This window comes from Theropithecus gelada, chromosome 7a (genome assembly GCF_003255815.1).
Source record: "Theropithecus gelada isolate Dixy chromosome 7a, Tgel_1.0, whole genome shotgun sequence".
NCBI classification, from domain to species: Eukaryota; Metazoa; Chordata; class Mammalia; order Primates; family Cercopithecidae; genus Theropithecus; species Theropithecus gelada.
In genome coordinates this window covers 41,221,930-41,237,890 of record NC_037674.1, presented here as the reverse complement: position 1 = coordinate 41,237,890, position 15,961 = coordinate 41,221,930, and the positions used below count along the sequence as shown (strand labels likewise).

General features: G+C 38.0%; 1 protein-coding gene across 2 annotated transcripts in view; it reads left to right on the top strand.

Annotated features, from left to right (window-relative positions):
- Window positions 1–15,961, top strand: part of DENND4A (DENN domain containing 4A) — a 130,130-nt gene that overhangs the window by 28,260 nt on the left and 85,909 nt on the right. Inside the window, exons 2-4 of one of the 2 annotated variants that reach the window (XM_025390372.1) lie at window positions 2,630–2,708; window positions 7,592–7,924; window positions 11,585–11,834. In XM_025390372.1, coding sequence (XP_025246157.1) covers window positions 7,614–7,924; window positions 11,585–11,834 — 561 coding nt within the window. In that variant the 5' untranslated portion in view covers window positions 2,630–2,708; window positions 7,592–7,613. The remainder of the gene's footprint in view (window positions 1–2,629; window positions 2,709–7,591; window positions 7,925–11,584; window positions 11,835–15,961) is intronic. The other variant, XM_025390373.1, reaches the window with a different exon arrangement.

The following is a 15,961-nucleotide window of genomic DNA, read 5'->3' as shown; positions in this document are numbered from 1 at the left end:
TTTTTTTTTTTTTTTTTTTTTTTTTTTTTTTTTTTTTTTTTTTTTGAGACAAGGTCTAGCTTGGTCACCCAGGCTGACTGGAGTGCAGAGGTGTGAACAAGGCTCACTGCAGCCTCGACCTCCTGGGCTCAAGCAATCCTCCCATCCCAGCCCCACCAAGGAGCTGGGACTACAGGACTGCACCACCATGCCTGGCTACTTTTGGTATTTTTTGTAAAGACAGGATTTTGTCATGTCTCCAATTCCTGAGCTCTAGCGATTCGCAGGCCTCAGCCTCCCAAAGTGCTGGGATTATAGATGTGAGCTACTGTACCTGGTGTTTATTAAATTCTTGACTCAGTTTATGCCCTTACCCCCTTCTCTTCCACTTCTCACAGACACACACACACACGTCAAGGACCTAACCAAGTTAGATGAATCTTGTGTCTGGGTGTAGCTGCTCCTGTTTCCTGGTTGTTAGTAGATATTCCATGTTGGTTAAAGCTGTGGTTTCTTCCTCTTGAGGTGCTTATGATTTCTGTGCTGCAGCTTGTTTCCCTGCAGAAGCTATTGACTCCTACTGAAACTCCTTTTGTGTGTGCATGTGTCTGTTGTTAAAGCTAACCTATAGTGCTTGGTACAATACAGTTGGTCTGGCTATGCTCTTAAGACTTTGTCAGTGGCATCATCTTTCCATCTAGTGTTTAAAATGACTCATAATTACAAGTTACTAAATTACTTAATTAAAAAAATATGATATTGACATATTGAATTCCGTAATATGACATTGCTTAGTCTCTTGTTCAGAAGACTTTGGTTCCTTGGTGAGATTTGATATAAATGATTCTATTTAAGTACATTTGCCCCTTGGTATCCTCCAAGGATTAGTTCCAGGATACCCCCAACCTCCACCCCTTGGATACCAAAGTCCACATATACTCAAGCCCCTTATGTAAAATGGTGTAGTATTTGCATATAATCTACACACATCCTCCGGTATACTTTAGTTAGTTAGTTAGTTAGTTAGCTAGTTAGTTTTGAGATGGAGTCTGGCTCTGTCGCCCAGACTGGAGTGCAGTGGCGTGATCTTGGCTCACTGCAAGCTCCGCCTCCCGGGTTCATGCCATTCTCCTGGCTCAGCCTCCCGAGTAGCTGGGACTACAGGAGCCCGCCACCACGCCTGGCTAATTTTTTGTATTTTTAGTAGAGACAGGGTTTCACTGTGTTAGCCAGGATGGTCTCGATCTCCTGATCTCGTGATCCGCCCACCTCGGCCTCCCAAAGTGCTGGGATTACAGGCATGAGCCACCGCACCTGGCCCTTCCTGTCTACTTTAAATCACCTCTAGATTATCTATAATACCTAATTCCATTAAATGCTATATAAATAGTTATACCGAATTATTTTGTTAAATTTGTACTACATTTTTTTGTTGTATCATTCATTTGAGATAGAGCTTTACTCTGTTACCCAGGCTGGAGTGCAGTGGTGTGATCAGGGCTCACTGCAGCCTCAGCTTCCTGGGCTCAAGTGATTCTCGTGCCTCAGTCTCCTGAGTAGCTGAGAATACAGGCATGTGCCACCCTGCCTGGCACTAACTTTCTTTCTTTTTTTTTTTTTTTTTTAGAGATGGGATCTCATTATATTGCCCAGGCTGGCTTTGAACTCTTGGGCTGAAACGATCCTCCTGCCTTGGCCTCTCAAAGTGCTGGAATTACAGACGTGAGCCACTGAGCCCAGTCTGTTATTTTTATTGTTTTTGAAAAACATCTTTTCGGGCCATATGTGGTGGCTCATGCCTGTAATCCCAGCACTTTGGGAGGCCGAGGCAGGCAGATCACCTGAGGTTAGGAGTTCGAGACCAGCCTGACCAACATGGAGAAACCCAGTCTCTACTGAAAATACAAAATTAGCTGGGCATGGTGGCACATGCCTGTAATCCCAGCTACTTGGGAGGCGGAGGCAGAAGAATCTCTTGAACCTTGGAGGTGGAGGTTGCGGTGAGCCAAGATCGAGCCACTGCACTCCAGCCTGGGCAACAAGAGCAAAACTGTCTCAAAAACAACAACAACAACAACAACAAAACATTTTTTCAATCCATGGTATGGATGTGGAACTCATGGATACGGAAGGCTGACTGTAGTATCTTTGAAATTTGTAATAAAGGGAAAGTACTTTTGGGTATTCTTTGAAATTTTTTTATATGGAAGTTACTTGAGTCTATATTTGAATTATGTTAAATGTATACATTTTTCCCATGTGAATGAGGCTCTGTACACAGTGCCCCAGAAATAGGCATGTTGTTCTTTCTTACGCTCTTTACCCTGTACACATTTCCTCTTTTGTACCCTTATTTATTCTTCTTGCTTTCTTTTTCTCCCCCTTATGTGCTTGTTTTTTCTTTTTTTTCCTCATTGCCTCTCTTCAGCATGTTTTGTTTTTAAAGTATGTATTTATTCTTTACTGAAACGTGTTTCCCGAAGAACTTGTTTTTAAAAATTGCTTATTGGCTCTTAACCATAAGAAAACAATACATGAAGTCAGTTTAGTAATTATCACTATTAACAGAACTTTAAGTATCCTCAGGCATATTGGGGGAAATATTTGATTGGAATGAATTTAAGTCCAATTCTTACTCTTTTCAATACAGTTATTTCTCAAACTCTGAGGCTGCGGAGTTCGCACATTGAAATCTGTCATCTTTTTCAGAAAGAAACTTTTTGTAATGTGTAAGTAGTTTTTCACTTTCATTTTGATTTGTTTCAGTTAGCTATTTTCTGTATTAAACACAGTGAAACCTTAATTTTCCAGAAGTCTTAATAATTTGGAATATATTCTCCACGTAATAATTATGGGTAACAAATGATACAAAGTAATTCAATTGAAAGATGTCTCAAGATGTGCCTTGGGTCACTATTAATTCAACACCATTTATTAGAGACAAAATCTTCAATGTAAAGAATACAGTTCCCTTTTAGTAGTTATTTCCTGTGTTCTATTGTGAATGAGTTCAAATTATTAAATTTTGTGAAAAATACTCAAAAGAGCTAATGAAAAGGAATTTTATAAGTTAATGTATCTCAAATATGTACTTATAATAGCTAGTTATTTCCAAGGATAAGGTGGTAGTTCTAAAAAAAACTTATTAAATATATGTTTTCATGAAAATACTGTATCTCTTCTCTTTCCTCTTTTTTTTTTTGAGACAGAGTCTACCTCTGTTGCCCAGGCTGGAGTACAGTGGCATGATCTTGGCTCATTGCAACCGCTGCCTACAGCGTTCAGGTGATTCTTGTTCCTCAGCCTCTCAGGTAGCTGGGATTATAGGCATGCACCATCATGCCTGGCTGGTTTTTGTATTTTTGGTAGAAACGGGGTTTCACCATGTTGGCCAGGCTGGTCTTGAACTGCTGACCTCAAGTGATCCACCCATCTCGGCCTCCCCAAAGTGCTGGGATTACAGGCATGAGCCACTCTGCCTGGCCTCTTACCCTTCTTTCTACATAGCAAGACATAAAACTATTTTATGCAATAGTAAGTGTCTACTTTAGTTTGTTTGTTTATTTGTTTATTTATTATTTTGAGACAGAGTCTCACTCTTGCCCAGGCTGGAGTGCAGTGGCGTGATCTCAGCTCACTGCAGCCTCTGCCTTCCGGGTTCAAGCAATTCTCCTGCCTCAGCCTCCTGAGTAGCTGGGATTTCAGGCATGTACCACCATGCCCCGCTAATTTTTTTTTGTATTTTAAGTAGAGATGGGGTTTCACTGTGTTGGCCAGCCTGGTCTCGAACTCCTGACCTCAAGTGATCTGCCTGCCTTGGCCTTCCAAAGTGCTGGTATTACAGGCATGAGCCACCACGCCTGGCCATGCTTTAGTTTAAAAAACGTAAAGTTAGTGTGTAGGAAAAAGGAGGATGTTTTAGTTTCTTCATTATGATGGAATGAAAATACTTTACCAGAGTAATTTTTAAGGTTATATGTATTTAGAGCTTATAATATAAAATTCATGCACACATGAAAGCACATAAGTAAAGGCTGATATAACCTTTGACCTAATAATTCTATTTCAGTAAATGTATCCTGAAGAAATCCTAAAATTGTATCCAGAGGTTTATCAAGATTATTCATTGTACCCTTTAAAAAATATTAGCAAAATAAGTAGAAGTAATAAATGATCTACAGTAAGCACATAGGTCAAAAATGGTATATCCATAAAATAAAATACTATGCAGCCCTTTAAAAATTGTTTTCAAAGACTAATGAACTGGAGGAAAAAAAAACAAAAGTGCTTTTGTTATTCTGCAGCTTTCTTAAACAGATGGTCAATTGGGTAAAACTGCTCTTTTTTTGGGAGCACTTGTTATATGCAGTGAGCTGAGGGTGATGAGTCAGCATTTAATAGCCTTCTCAGAAGAACAGGTTGTTAACACTTTCTTTTTAAGTGTCCATCTAGGAGGCATTTCTGAAAAGGTTAAGCCCTTTATCATATGTAGAAATCCTATATATAAGGAAATTGCTGCATAGGTGCCATTAGTATGTAAATAAAACAAGGAGAAACATTTAATCCTTCTTTAGTGCCTTTTTTTTTTTCTTTTTTTTCCGGACAGAGTCTCGCTCGGTCGCCCAAGCTGGAGTGCAGTGGCATGATCTCGGCTCACTGCAACCTCCGCCTCCCGGGTTCAAGCGATTCTCCTGCCTCTGCCTCCCGAGTAGCTGGGACTACAGGCACATGCCACCGTGCTTGGCTAATTTTTGTATTTTTAGTAGAAATGGGGTTTCACCATATTGGCTGGGCTGGTCTCAAACTCCTGACCTTGTGATCCACCCGCGTTGGCCTCCCAAAGTGCTGGGATGACAGGCATGAGCCACCTTGCCCAGCCTAGTCTCATTTTTAAAGAAAATAGTGAGAATACTTACAGTATATTTGAGCGATTAATACAGATTCCAAGAAATGTGTCACGAATTCTGAAAACTGATGACATTAGCAATATAGAAAATTAAATGAGTTTTGGGATTTCGATTAAAATGTTAATAATTATATTGTAAACAAGTATATACTACATAAGAATATCTTTGCCCTGAGATTTTATGGTCTACAAAGGAAGGTTGTTTACTGTAAACTAGCATTTTCTTAGGGTTGTTTCTTGTTGTTAAGTGGGAAAATATGGTTCATTGTTCAAATAGACTAGGGAAATCCTGAGTTAAGCAAAGTTTATCGGCTACCTTTATCAGAAGATTGCTGAGGATTTAGTATTTTTATATATATAAGTAAATATCCAAAGAGACCTGTAGTGTGTATACGTAATTTATTTGTCCATGGAATCTTTTCTTTGCACTTATTGGAAGTGTGTCTAACATGAAACAAAATCTGGGAAATTGTTTTACATTAAACTTTTTTCCTATTATAGAGATACATAAATAATGATGGTACTGTGGAATGTATTCTCCTAGTTAAAGAAAAAAATAGGTTGGATATGGTGGCTCACGCCTGTAATCCCAACACTTTGGGAGGCTGAGGTGGGAGAATCTCTTGAGCCCAGGAATTTGAGACCAGCCTGGGCAACAAAATGAGACTCTGTCTCTACAACAAAAACAAACTAGCCACGCGCAGTGGTGCACACCTGTGGTCCCAGCTGCGTGGGAGGCTGAGGCAGAAGGATTGCTTGAGCCCAGGTGGTCAAAGCTGCAGTGAGCCATGTTTGCGCTACTCCATTTCAGCCTGGGCGACAGAGCGAGACCCTGTCTCAAAAATAAATAAATACATAAATAAAATTAAGTGATACCAGACAACCAAAGGAGACTGCAGATATATGATAGATTCTGTGTATTTTTTCTTTGAATCTATTGTGAGCATGCATTACTGTTATACTCTCTTACTTTTATTATTTAAAATTATTCTCTTTGATATATCTGCTGAGACTTACTTCTGGTAGATTTTTGTGTGTGTGCTTTTGTAGTTTTGGAACAGAAGCTTGTCTTCCACTGGGCTTTGTTTGTGGAAAACCTGGGTTGAGGCTGTACCCTCAAGAGCTGTTTTACTTTTCAAGGGGTATCACTAGCTTGAGAACAGTTTTTTTTTTTTTCTTTTTGAGACGGGAGTTTCGCTCTTGTTGCCCAGGCTGGAGTGCAATGGTGCGATCTCAGCTTACCACAACCTCTTCCTCCTGGGTTCAAGCGATTCTCCTGCCTCAGCCTCCCGAGTAGCTGGGATTACAGGCATGTGCCACCATGCCTGGCTAATTTTGTATTTTTAGTAGAGATGGGGTTTCTCCATGTTGTTCAAGCTGGTCTTGAACTCCAACCTCAGGTAATCTGCCCGCCTCAGCCTCCCAAAGTGCTGGGATTACAGGCGCGAGCCACCGTGCTCGGCCAACCTGAGAACACTTTTGTTATTAATTTCTTAGTTTCCTGGGACCATCCATATGGTGTAAGTTCAAACCCCAAACCCAAGTGTGAATAGGCCTGTTGTTATGAATTATCAGAGGAGACTCCCCTACCACCCTCCCTACAACTTTATTATCTCCCTGTGTCAGTGGATAGGTCTTTTAAATCCACTCTTTGGCTGGGAGTAATAGTCCTTTGAAACTCTCGGCTTTATACAGGTGGCTCAGTTCCAATTCTCTGTCTATGTGGTCTGAAGTGCTTATCTCCCATGCTTTTAATGCCTTCTAAAACACAAACCGGATCAGGTGCGGTGGCTTATGCCTGTAATCCCAGCACTTTGGTAGACTGAGATGGGAGGATCATTGGACCCCAGGAGTTCAAGACCAGCCTGGGAAACATAGTGAGACCCCCCCCCCCCCCATCTCAGAAGAATAAAACAAAATAAACACACAAACCTCTTGATTATTGAGGAGATCAGTAAATTTCCCCACTCAGTGGTAATTTACAGACTGCATTCTGACTTTTGGTTTCCTCAGTGTTTTGGGGACCTAGGAATTACCCTTACATTCTTACAAGTCTATGTAAGATTTATATTTAAAAGCGCTTATTGAACGACTGTGCATTTATTTATTTATTTATTTATTTATTTATTTATTTATTTGAGGTGGAGTTTCACTCTTTTTGCCCAGGCTGGAGTGCAGTGGTCTGATCTCGGCTCACTGCAACCTCTGCTTCCCAGGTTCAAGCGATTCTCATGCCTCAGCCTCCTGAGTAGCTGGGATTACAGGAACCTGCCACCATGCCCAGCTAATTTTTGGTATTTTAGTAGAGACAGGGTTTCACCATGTTGGCCAGGCTGGGCTCAAACTCTTGACCTCAGGTGATCCACCCTCCTCGGCCTTCCAAAGTGCTGGGATTACAGGCGTGAGCCACTTGCGCCTGGCCAGACTGTGCATTTAAAAAGATCTCTTTTTGTTGTCTACTTAGGTAATGTAGGTTTTCATATTGCCAAAATTGGGAATTCATCCATTACTTTTATAATAAAAGATTGCTAAAGATGTTTTTATTGTTAAAAAAATTCTTTTTACATGTAAGTTAAATATATAATGCTAGTGTGTTTATCAAGGAGCTAGTGCTCTTTTTGTAGTTTTTGTTCTTATATGCACACAAACCACTTATATTTATTTTGCTTATTATAGGGGAGTACTACTCTTTTACTTTCCTTTTAGATGTAACCTTCTGTAATGGAAGATGATTGAAGACAAGGGGCCTCGTGTTGCTGACTACTTTGTTGTAGCAGGATTAACTGATGTTTCAAAGCCTCTAGAAGAAGAAATTCACTTCAATGATGCTTGTCATAAAGTAGCTAAACCAAAAGAACCTATTACAGATGTTTCAGTTATTATCAAATCTCTTGGGGAGGAAGTCCCACGGGATTATATTTGTATTGATATTACCCCAACTGGATTGTCAGCTGATCTTAATAATGGAAGTCTTGTGGGGCCACAGATTTACCTTTGCTATAGAAGAGGAAGAGATAAGCCTCCACTTACAGATCTGGGGTAAGTATTTTTTTAAATGACTTACTGTTATTGATCCAAATAATATGCCTTGTAGATTTTGAGATTAATTGTTCATTTTGGTCATTAATAGATGTATGGCAGATTTAGAAAAATAGACAAGTTTGTATTCAGAAACCTGTGTTCTCTCCATATTTCCTTTTGTCTCTCTTTATCCTACAGTTCCCAGCAGTCTTACCGTGCCTGAGTTTCTTTCTGTTAGAGGCAGGGGAGAGAATTTGAAAAAAATTTGCAGGAAAGTACTAGAAAATTAATGTATTATCCTGATTGGAAAATTTTTGATTATTTTTAAAATATGAAAAAAGGCTTTTAGGCATGTTATAATGATCAGCATAGATGGATTTTTTTTTTTTTTTTTTTGAGACGGGGTCTCGCTCTGTCACCCAGGCTGGAGTGCAGTGGCGCGATCTCGGCTCACTGCAAGCTTTGCTGCCTCGGCCTCCCAAAGTGCTGGGATTATAGGCGTGAGCCACCCGCACCTGGCTGGATTTTCTTTTTTTTAAAGAGACAGGGTCAATCTCTTATCACCCAGCTGGAGTGCAGTGGCATGATCATAGCTCACTGCAGCCTCAAACTCCTGGCCTCAAGTGATCCTCCTGCCTCAGCCTCCTGAGTAGCTGGTACTATAGATACACGCCATCACGCCTGGCTAGTTTTTAATTTTTTTGTAGAGACAGGGTCTTGCTATGTTGCCCAGGCTAGTCTCGAACTCCTGGCCTCAAGTGATCCCCCTGCCTTGGCCTCCCAAAGTACTGGGATTACAGATGTGAGCCACCACACCCAGCTCCATTATAGATGGATTGTTAACTATGTGTATCAAAGAAGGATCTTGGGGTAAATTAGAGCTTTACTTGGGGTGCTTTATTATTGAGATATAATTCATGTACCATACAGCCACTCATTTATTTAAAGTGTACAGTTTAATAGTTTTTAGTATTTTCAGAGTTATGCAACCATCACCACAGTAAATTCTATGACATTTTTATCATGTCAAAAAGAAACACTGTACTCATTAATAGTTGCTCCCTAATTTCCTAACTCACTTAGCCTTAGATTACTTTCTGTCTTTATGGATTTGCCTGTTTTGCACATTTCATATAAATAGAATCATACTATGTATATGATCTTTTTTGATTGACTTCTTTCACTTATAATGTTTTCAAGGGTCATCCATGTTATAGTATGTGTCAGTACTTTATTCCATTTTATGACAATAGTATTCCGTCATATGGGTATAACACAATTTATTCATCTGTTGATGGATGTTTGAGACTTTTCCACTTTTGGGCTATTATAAATAATATTGCCATGAATATTCTTTTGCAAGTTTTTATGTGGACATATATTTTCATTTTTTATATGTATATACCTAGGAGTGACATTGCTGGGTCATATGGTAATTTCATGTTCAGCCTTTTGAGGAACTGCCAGACTGCTAAGCAACTGTACCATATTGCATTCCCACTTGCGGTACATGAGGGTTCCTATTTCTCCATGTCCTAGTCAGCATTTCATATTATTTTGATTATTGCTGCCCCAGTAGGTGTGAGATAGTATCTCATATGGTCTTGATTTGCATTCACTTGATGGCTAATGATGTTGAGCATCTTTTTATGTGCTTACTGACAAGTTTGTGTATCTTTGGAGAAATGTCTATTCAGATCCTTTCCCCATTTTTAATTTGGTTGTCTTTTTATTTGTTTAGCTATAAGAGTTCTTAACATATTCTAGATAAAGTCCCTTATCAGTTAAATGATTTACACATATTTTCTGTAGGTTCTTTTTACTTTCTTTATGGAATCCTTTGAAGCCAAAATATTTAGATTTTATAGCTGAGTATAAGGCAGAGAGGTTAAGTAACTGCTTACAGAACTGCAGCTAGTAACAGGAGGGAGGAATTTGAATTTAGATTGTCTAACTTCTTTGTGTGTAGGTGCCCTTTTTTTAAGTTAAAAAAAAAAGTAAAACAAGACCAAAAGAAGAAAGAATAAGCACTTAACCTAACATTAGGGTTCATGCAGTTGCTATGATTAAGCATCGGATTTAACTGTGAATTTTCAAAATGTTGAGAAGATTTAAAAAAAAAAAAATTGTTGATGGCCAGAACAAAAAGTGAAATTAAAACTTATATTAGAAATAATTTGGCCAGGCACAGTGGCTCATGCCTGTAATCCCAGTGCTTTGGGAGGCCTAGGTGGGTAGATCACCTGAGGTCGGGAGTTCGAGATCAGCTTGACCAACATGGCAAAACCCTGTCTCTACTAAAAATACAAACTTAGTCTGTTGTAGTGGTGTGTGCCTGTAATCTCAGCTACTTGGGAGGCTGAGGCAGCGGGAGAATTGCTTGAACCCGGGAGGCGGAGGTTGCAGTGAGCCAAGGTCATGCCATTGCATTCCAGCCTGGGCAACAAGAGCAAAACTCCATCTCAAAAAAAAAAAATAATAATAATTTGACTAGTTTTTGTCATTATATTTTATTTTTATAGTGGATTTTATATGAGAGAATATTGATTGATGATGAAGACATTGCTTGTTACAAGTTTTATGGCAAATGCAAAAACACAATTTATAGCTTTATAGCAAATACAAAAACACATTTAATTTGTAGCTAGGCACGGTGGCTTACACCTGTAATCCCAACACTTTGGGAGGCTGAGGCAGACAGGTCACTTGAGGTCAGGAGTTCGAAACCAGCCTGGCCAACATGGTGAAACTTCGCCTCTACTAAAAATACAAAAATTAGTTGGGTGTGGTGCCACACACCTATAATCCCAGCTACTTGGGAGGCCGAGGCTGGAGAATTGCTTGAACCTGGGAGGCAGAGGTTGCAGTGAGCCAAGATCATGACACTGCACTCCAGCCTGGGTGACAGAGTGAGACTCTGAGACTCCGTCTCAAAAAAACAATATATAGCTTATTTTATTTTTATTTTTTTACTCGTGCTAAGGACTTGGCATTAAAGTACAAATCAATGAATTCAGTGAGGGAATAAACTAATATTTTTTAAGCACTATTTTTTTTAGTGCCCCCAAGTGCTTAAATATTCAAAACTTAATGAACAAATGCCAGGTCCACCCTGTACTAAAAGCCTACAATTTTACCCCAACAAAGAAAAAATAAAAGCCTAGTGCCTCACCCAGACTTTTGATTAAGGATGGATTTGAAGTTAGATTGTCTTAGCCTAAAACTCTCTCTTAAAGCTAAGGAAAGTATTGGAGATAAAAGTGTGCAAGCATACTCTACACAGTTGGGCAAGTAACCTTTTGTAAAATTTTAACTTTGGCCAAAATGCTAGTTGCTTTTTCTAAAGAAGGTGCTTGTTTTAGAGACCAAAAAAAAATAATAACTATATTAAATGATGTGCCAAAACAGGTACCTTCACATTTAATTGTGCCTTTTCTCTGGTTTATATTAACAAAAACAATGGTTTATCAGAATTTTTCCTTAAAACAAAGTTTTTGGTGGGGAAAAGAGTTATTCTTTGATGTATACAAGACCATGCATTTCAAAATTGCAGTAAGATTGGAATATTTTTACCACACTGCTACATTTAAGGATCAGTTGATGATGCCTGAGAACATTACTTTTCATATTTAAAGTGCTTTGTGTATTTGTGTATTCATTTTTAAATTTTATTTTTAGGGTTTTATATGACTGGAAGGAAAGATTGAAACAGGGTTGTGAAATTATTCAGAGTACTCCCTATGGACGCCCCGCAAATATCAGTGGGAGTACCTCATCACAAAGAATTTATATCACTTACCGAAGAGCCTCTGAAAACATGACTCAGAATACATTGGCTGTCACTGACATATGTATTATTATACCCAGTAAAGGAGAAAGCCCACCACACACGTTCTGCAAAGTCGACAAGAATCTCAATAACAGTATGGTAAGTGACTTACTTGCACTGATAACATTAACCACTGATGAAAAGAGCATAATTTTAAATTTTTTTTTTTTTTTTTTGAAAACAGCATAGTATAATTACAGAATTGAAAAATGTGTTTTTAAAGATGTTAGATATTTTATTTTTTGGAAAGTACTTTGCACTTTCAAAAGAAACTGCAAAGAACTCTTATTTTTAATTAAAAAAATAATTTCCCCCACCCCCCCTGCCCACTACAAAAGCAATGAGTATCCTTCCACTTGTGGACTAGATCCCACACCTCAATAGGACTAGATCCCACATCTCAATTTACCTATTTGAGGACATGGCTTTAGTAGTCCTCCCTACTTTTTTGTAAATCATCAGTTTTTCCCTCCCTTTTTCTTCCAACATGCACAGATTTCTTATCTTTATAAAACTTCTTGATCTCATATTCCTCTCCTTCCATTGCCGCATTTCATTATCCTTTACAGTAAAAGTTCTGGAAAGAGTTGAGTATATTCTGCCCCATTCCTCAGTTTGTTCTTTCTGGTCAGCCTTTTGTCTCCATCACTCCATCAAGATTTCTCTTGTTGTCATATCCAGAGATCAATTCTTTGTTTTAATTTTTCAGCAAGTTTCTACATAAATGATTATTTCTTCCTTCTTGAAACAGTGCCATGAAGAAGAAATATACTTTCTTCTTAGGTACTCTCTTGTTTTTTCCTTTTACCTCACCAGTCATTCCCTTTCTGCCTTTGCCAATTCCTTTTCATCTCCCCATCCCTATACAATGGAGTGCCTCATGGTTCAGTCCTCAAACCATTTATCTTCACCACCTAAACATACTCCTTTGGTGATCTAATCATTTAAATACAGGCCATGTGTGGATGACTTCTAAATTTGTCTAATCTGGACTTCTCTAATTCATCATCCCTTCTTGAATATCATATAATGGAGCATCTCAAATTTATTATATCCAAAACTGAACTCCAACCTGCTTATCCCCATAGTCTTCCTTATCTAGCAAATGGAAATTCCATTCTTCTAGTAACTCACACTGAAAAACCTTGGAGTAAACTTAACCTTTATCTTCTCCTCATTCAGTTCTTCTGTAAACTCTGTTAACTATAATTTCAAAACGTATCTTGAACATGGCCACTTCTCAGCACCTCTATTGCCATAACCCTAGTCTAAGCCATAATTGTGTCTTAATGGGATTATTGCAGTAGTGTTCTAATCCAGGGGTCAGGCAAATTTTTTCTTTAAAGAGCTAGGTAATAAATTAGGTTTTACAGGTCATACAATCTCTGTCTCATAGTCATCTCTTTTTTTTAACCCTTATTTATAAAAGCAAAAACTATTCTTAGTTTAGATATACAAGAACAGACCTTGGGCCAAATGCAGGCCATAGTTTTTTATCTAACTGATCAATTCTTCCACTCTGCTCTCTCTGTTGTATTCTTTGCATAGACAAGAGTGATCCTTTAAAAACATAGATCAGATCCTATCACTACTCTGCTTAAAACCCTTAATGGCTTCCCATCTCACTCTTAGTAAAAGCCAAAGTCCACCCATGCATGATCCTTAACTGTCTTGTCTTTGTTCTTTTATTACTGTTTTGAATTAAAAAAAAAAAAAAAGGAATGTATACTTAAAGAAAATTGGAGGGGAGTATCTAAATTATAGATCTATGAAGTAGAAAGTGAGAAAGTGAAGGTTCTTGTTCCTACTTCCATGTTTTGTCAGGGGTAACAATGAGCAATTTGACTTGTATCCTTCCAGACCTTTTGTGTCACATATGTGGGGTATGTATAATAAATTAATCCTTAATTTTTTTTAATTTGAATTTTTTTGTATTTCCTTTTTCTTTTTTCACTTTTTATTTTAAAATCGGGGTACATGTGCAGGTTTGTTACACAGGTATGTATTGCATGATGCTGAGGTTTAGGGTATGATTGAACCCGTCTCCCAGATAGTGAGCATAGAACCCAATGGGTGGTTTATTAGCCCTTGCTTTCCTCCCTGTCTTCCCCCTTGAGTAGTCCCTAGTGTCTTTTGTTCCCATCTTTATGTCCAGGTATACCCAATGTTTAACTCTCACTTATAAGTGAGAAAATGCAGTATTTAGTTTTCTGTGTCTGCATTAGTTTACTTAGGATGATGACCTCCATCTGCATCATGTTGCTGCACAGGACATGATTTCATTCTTTTTTTATGATTGTATGGTATTCAAATAATGGAAATTTCTTTATATTCTGATATAAGCCTTTTTTCTATCTTTATCAGTTTATATAATTTTTTACTTAATTCTTTTAACGACTGCATAATATTCCAGAAAGTACAAATGCAGAATGATGAATTCAAGTTATTTTCAGTTTTTTCCATTGCTAGTAACGCTGCTTTGATTAACGCTGTGCATTTGCTGTAGATATTTGAGTGTCTCTGGAAGAATAAATAATTGTAAGTGGAACTGATGGGTCCATGAGTATGCTGACCATTTTGAAAGTGTTGAACTATTGTTCTGAAAACGCTGTGGCAGTTTTTACTCCCAGCAGCCATAGTTTATGAGAATGCTATTTCCTAGGTTCCCACACCTCACCAACATTGGTTGTTATTGGTTATTGACTTTTTAATTATTGACTATATAATACAAAATTGTTCTAATTTTAATTTGCATTTGCTTATTGTGGAGGTTAATATTTTAATATATTTATTAAATATTAAATATACTTAATATCAGTGTATTAAATACATTATTGAATGGCTAAATATTATTGTATTAAATGGATGTGCCACAATGTATTTATTATCCTCTTTTGTAAAGACCTTTAGATTCTGATTTTTTAAAATGTTACAAGCAAGCTGTTATGAACATACTTATAACCAAATCTTCTATAAAACAAGTTACATTTATTTAGCTCTTCTGTGCTATACACTGTTCTAAGTAGTTCATATTCAATAATTCAGTTCCACATAACCACCCTGAATAGGTATTTTCTCCCCATTTTACAAAGAAGAAAATTTGAGAGTTAAAGAGGTGGTTACTGGTTACTTTCCCATGGTCATACCTTCAATTAGTAGTTAAAGCAAGGTTCAAATTCAGGCTGCAGAACTCCAGAACCAAACTCCTGAGCACTGTACTGCGTTAATTATTTCCTTATGGTTTGTCCTGGAATTTCTGGATCAAAGCATATATTTACTATTAAGATTTTATCCAGAAGGGTTTAACCAATTAAAATTCCTACCAATAAAGTGTGAGAATATTGTTTTGTTTTGTTTTGTTTTTCATAACTTTGTCAACAATTGGGTCTTTTTTTTCTTTTTTTCTACTGCAGCTGCTCTGAAGAAACAATTGGGTTTTTCTTTTGTTTTTTTTAGAGACAGGGTCTTGTTCTATTGCCCAGGCTGGAGTATAGTAGCCTGCTTATGGCTCATTGCAGCCTTGACCTCTTGGGCTCAAGTGATCCTCCCACCTTAGCCTCTCGAGTAGCTCGATGGATCAACTACAGGTGTGCACCACCATATCCGGCTGATTTTTAATTTTTTTGTAGAGTTGGGGTTTCCCTACGTACGCCAGGCTCGTCTCAAACTCCTGAGCTCCAGCAATCCTCTTACTTCAGTCTCCCAAAGTACTGGAATTACAGACGTGAGCCCCTGTGCCTGGCCAACAATTGGGTTTTTAATCACAAAATTTTAAATTTAATTTCTTTCTTTCTTTTTCTTTGGTTTTTTTTTTTTTTTTTTTAGAGACAGGATCTTGCTCTGTCACCCAGGTTGGAGTACAGCAGTAGCATGATCATAGCTCTCTGTAGCCTCAAACTCTTGGGCTAACATGATTCTCCTACTTCAGCCTCCCAAATAACTGGGACTACAGGCATGCACCACCATGCTCGACTAATTTTCAAATTTTTTTGTAGATACTGGGTCTTATTGTATTGCCCAGACTGATCTTGATCTCCTGGCCTCAAGCAATCCTCCCTCTTTGGCCTCCCAGAGCACTAGGATTGCAGGCATAAGTTACTTTGCTTAGCTGTAAATCTAATTTCTTTTTATTTTATTTCATTTTTTCTCACCTTGTCTTATGGTGTGGATTTTGTTTCTTTTTTTTATTTTTCTCTAAAGTTAATTTCTTAAAGATGTTAGAGCAG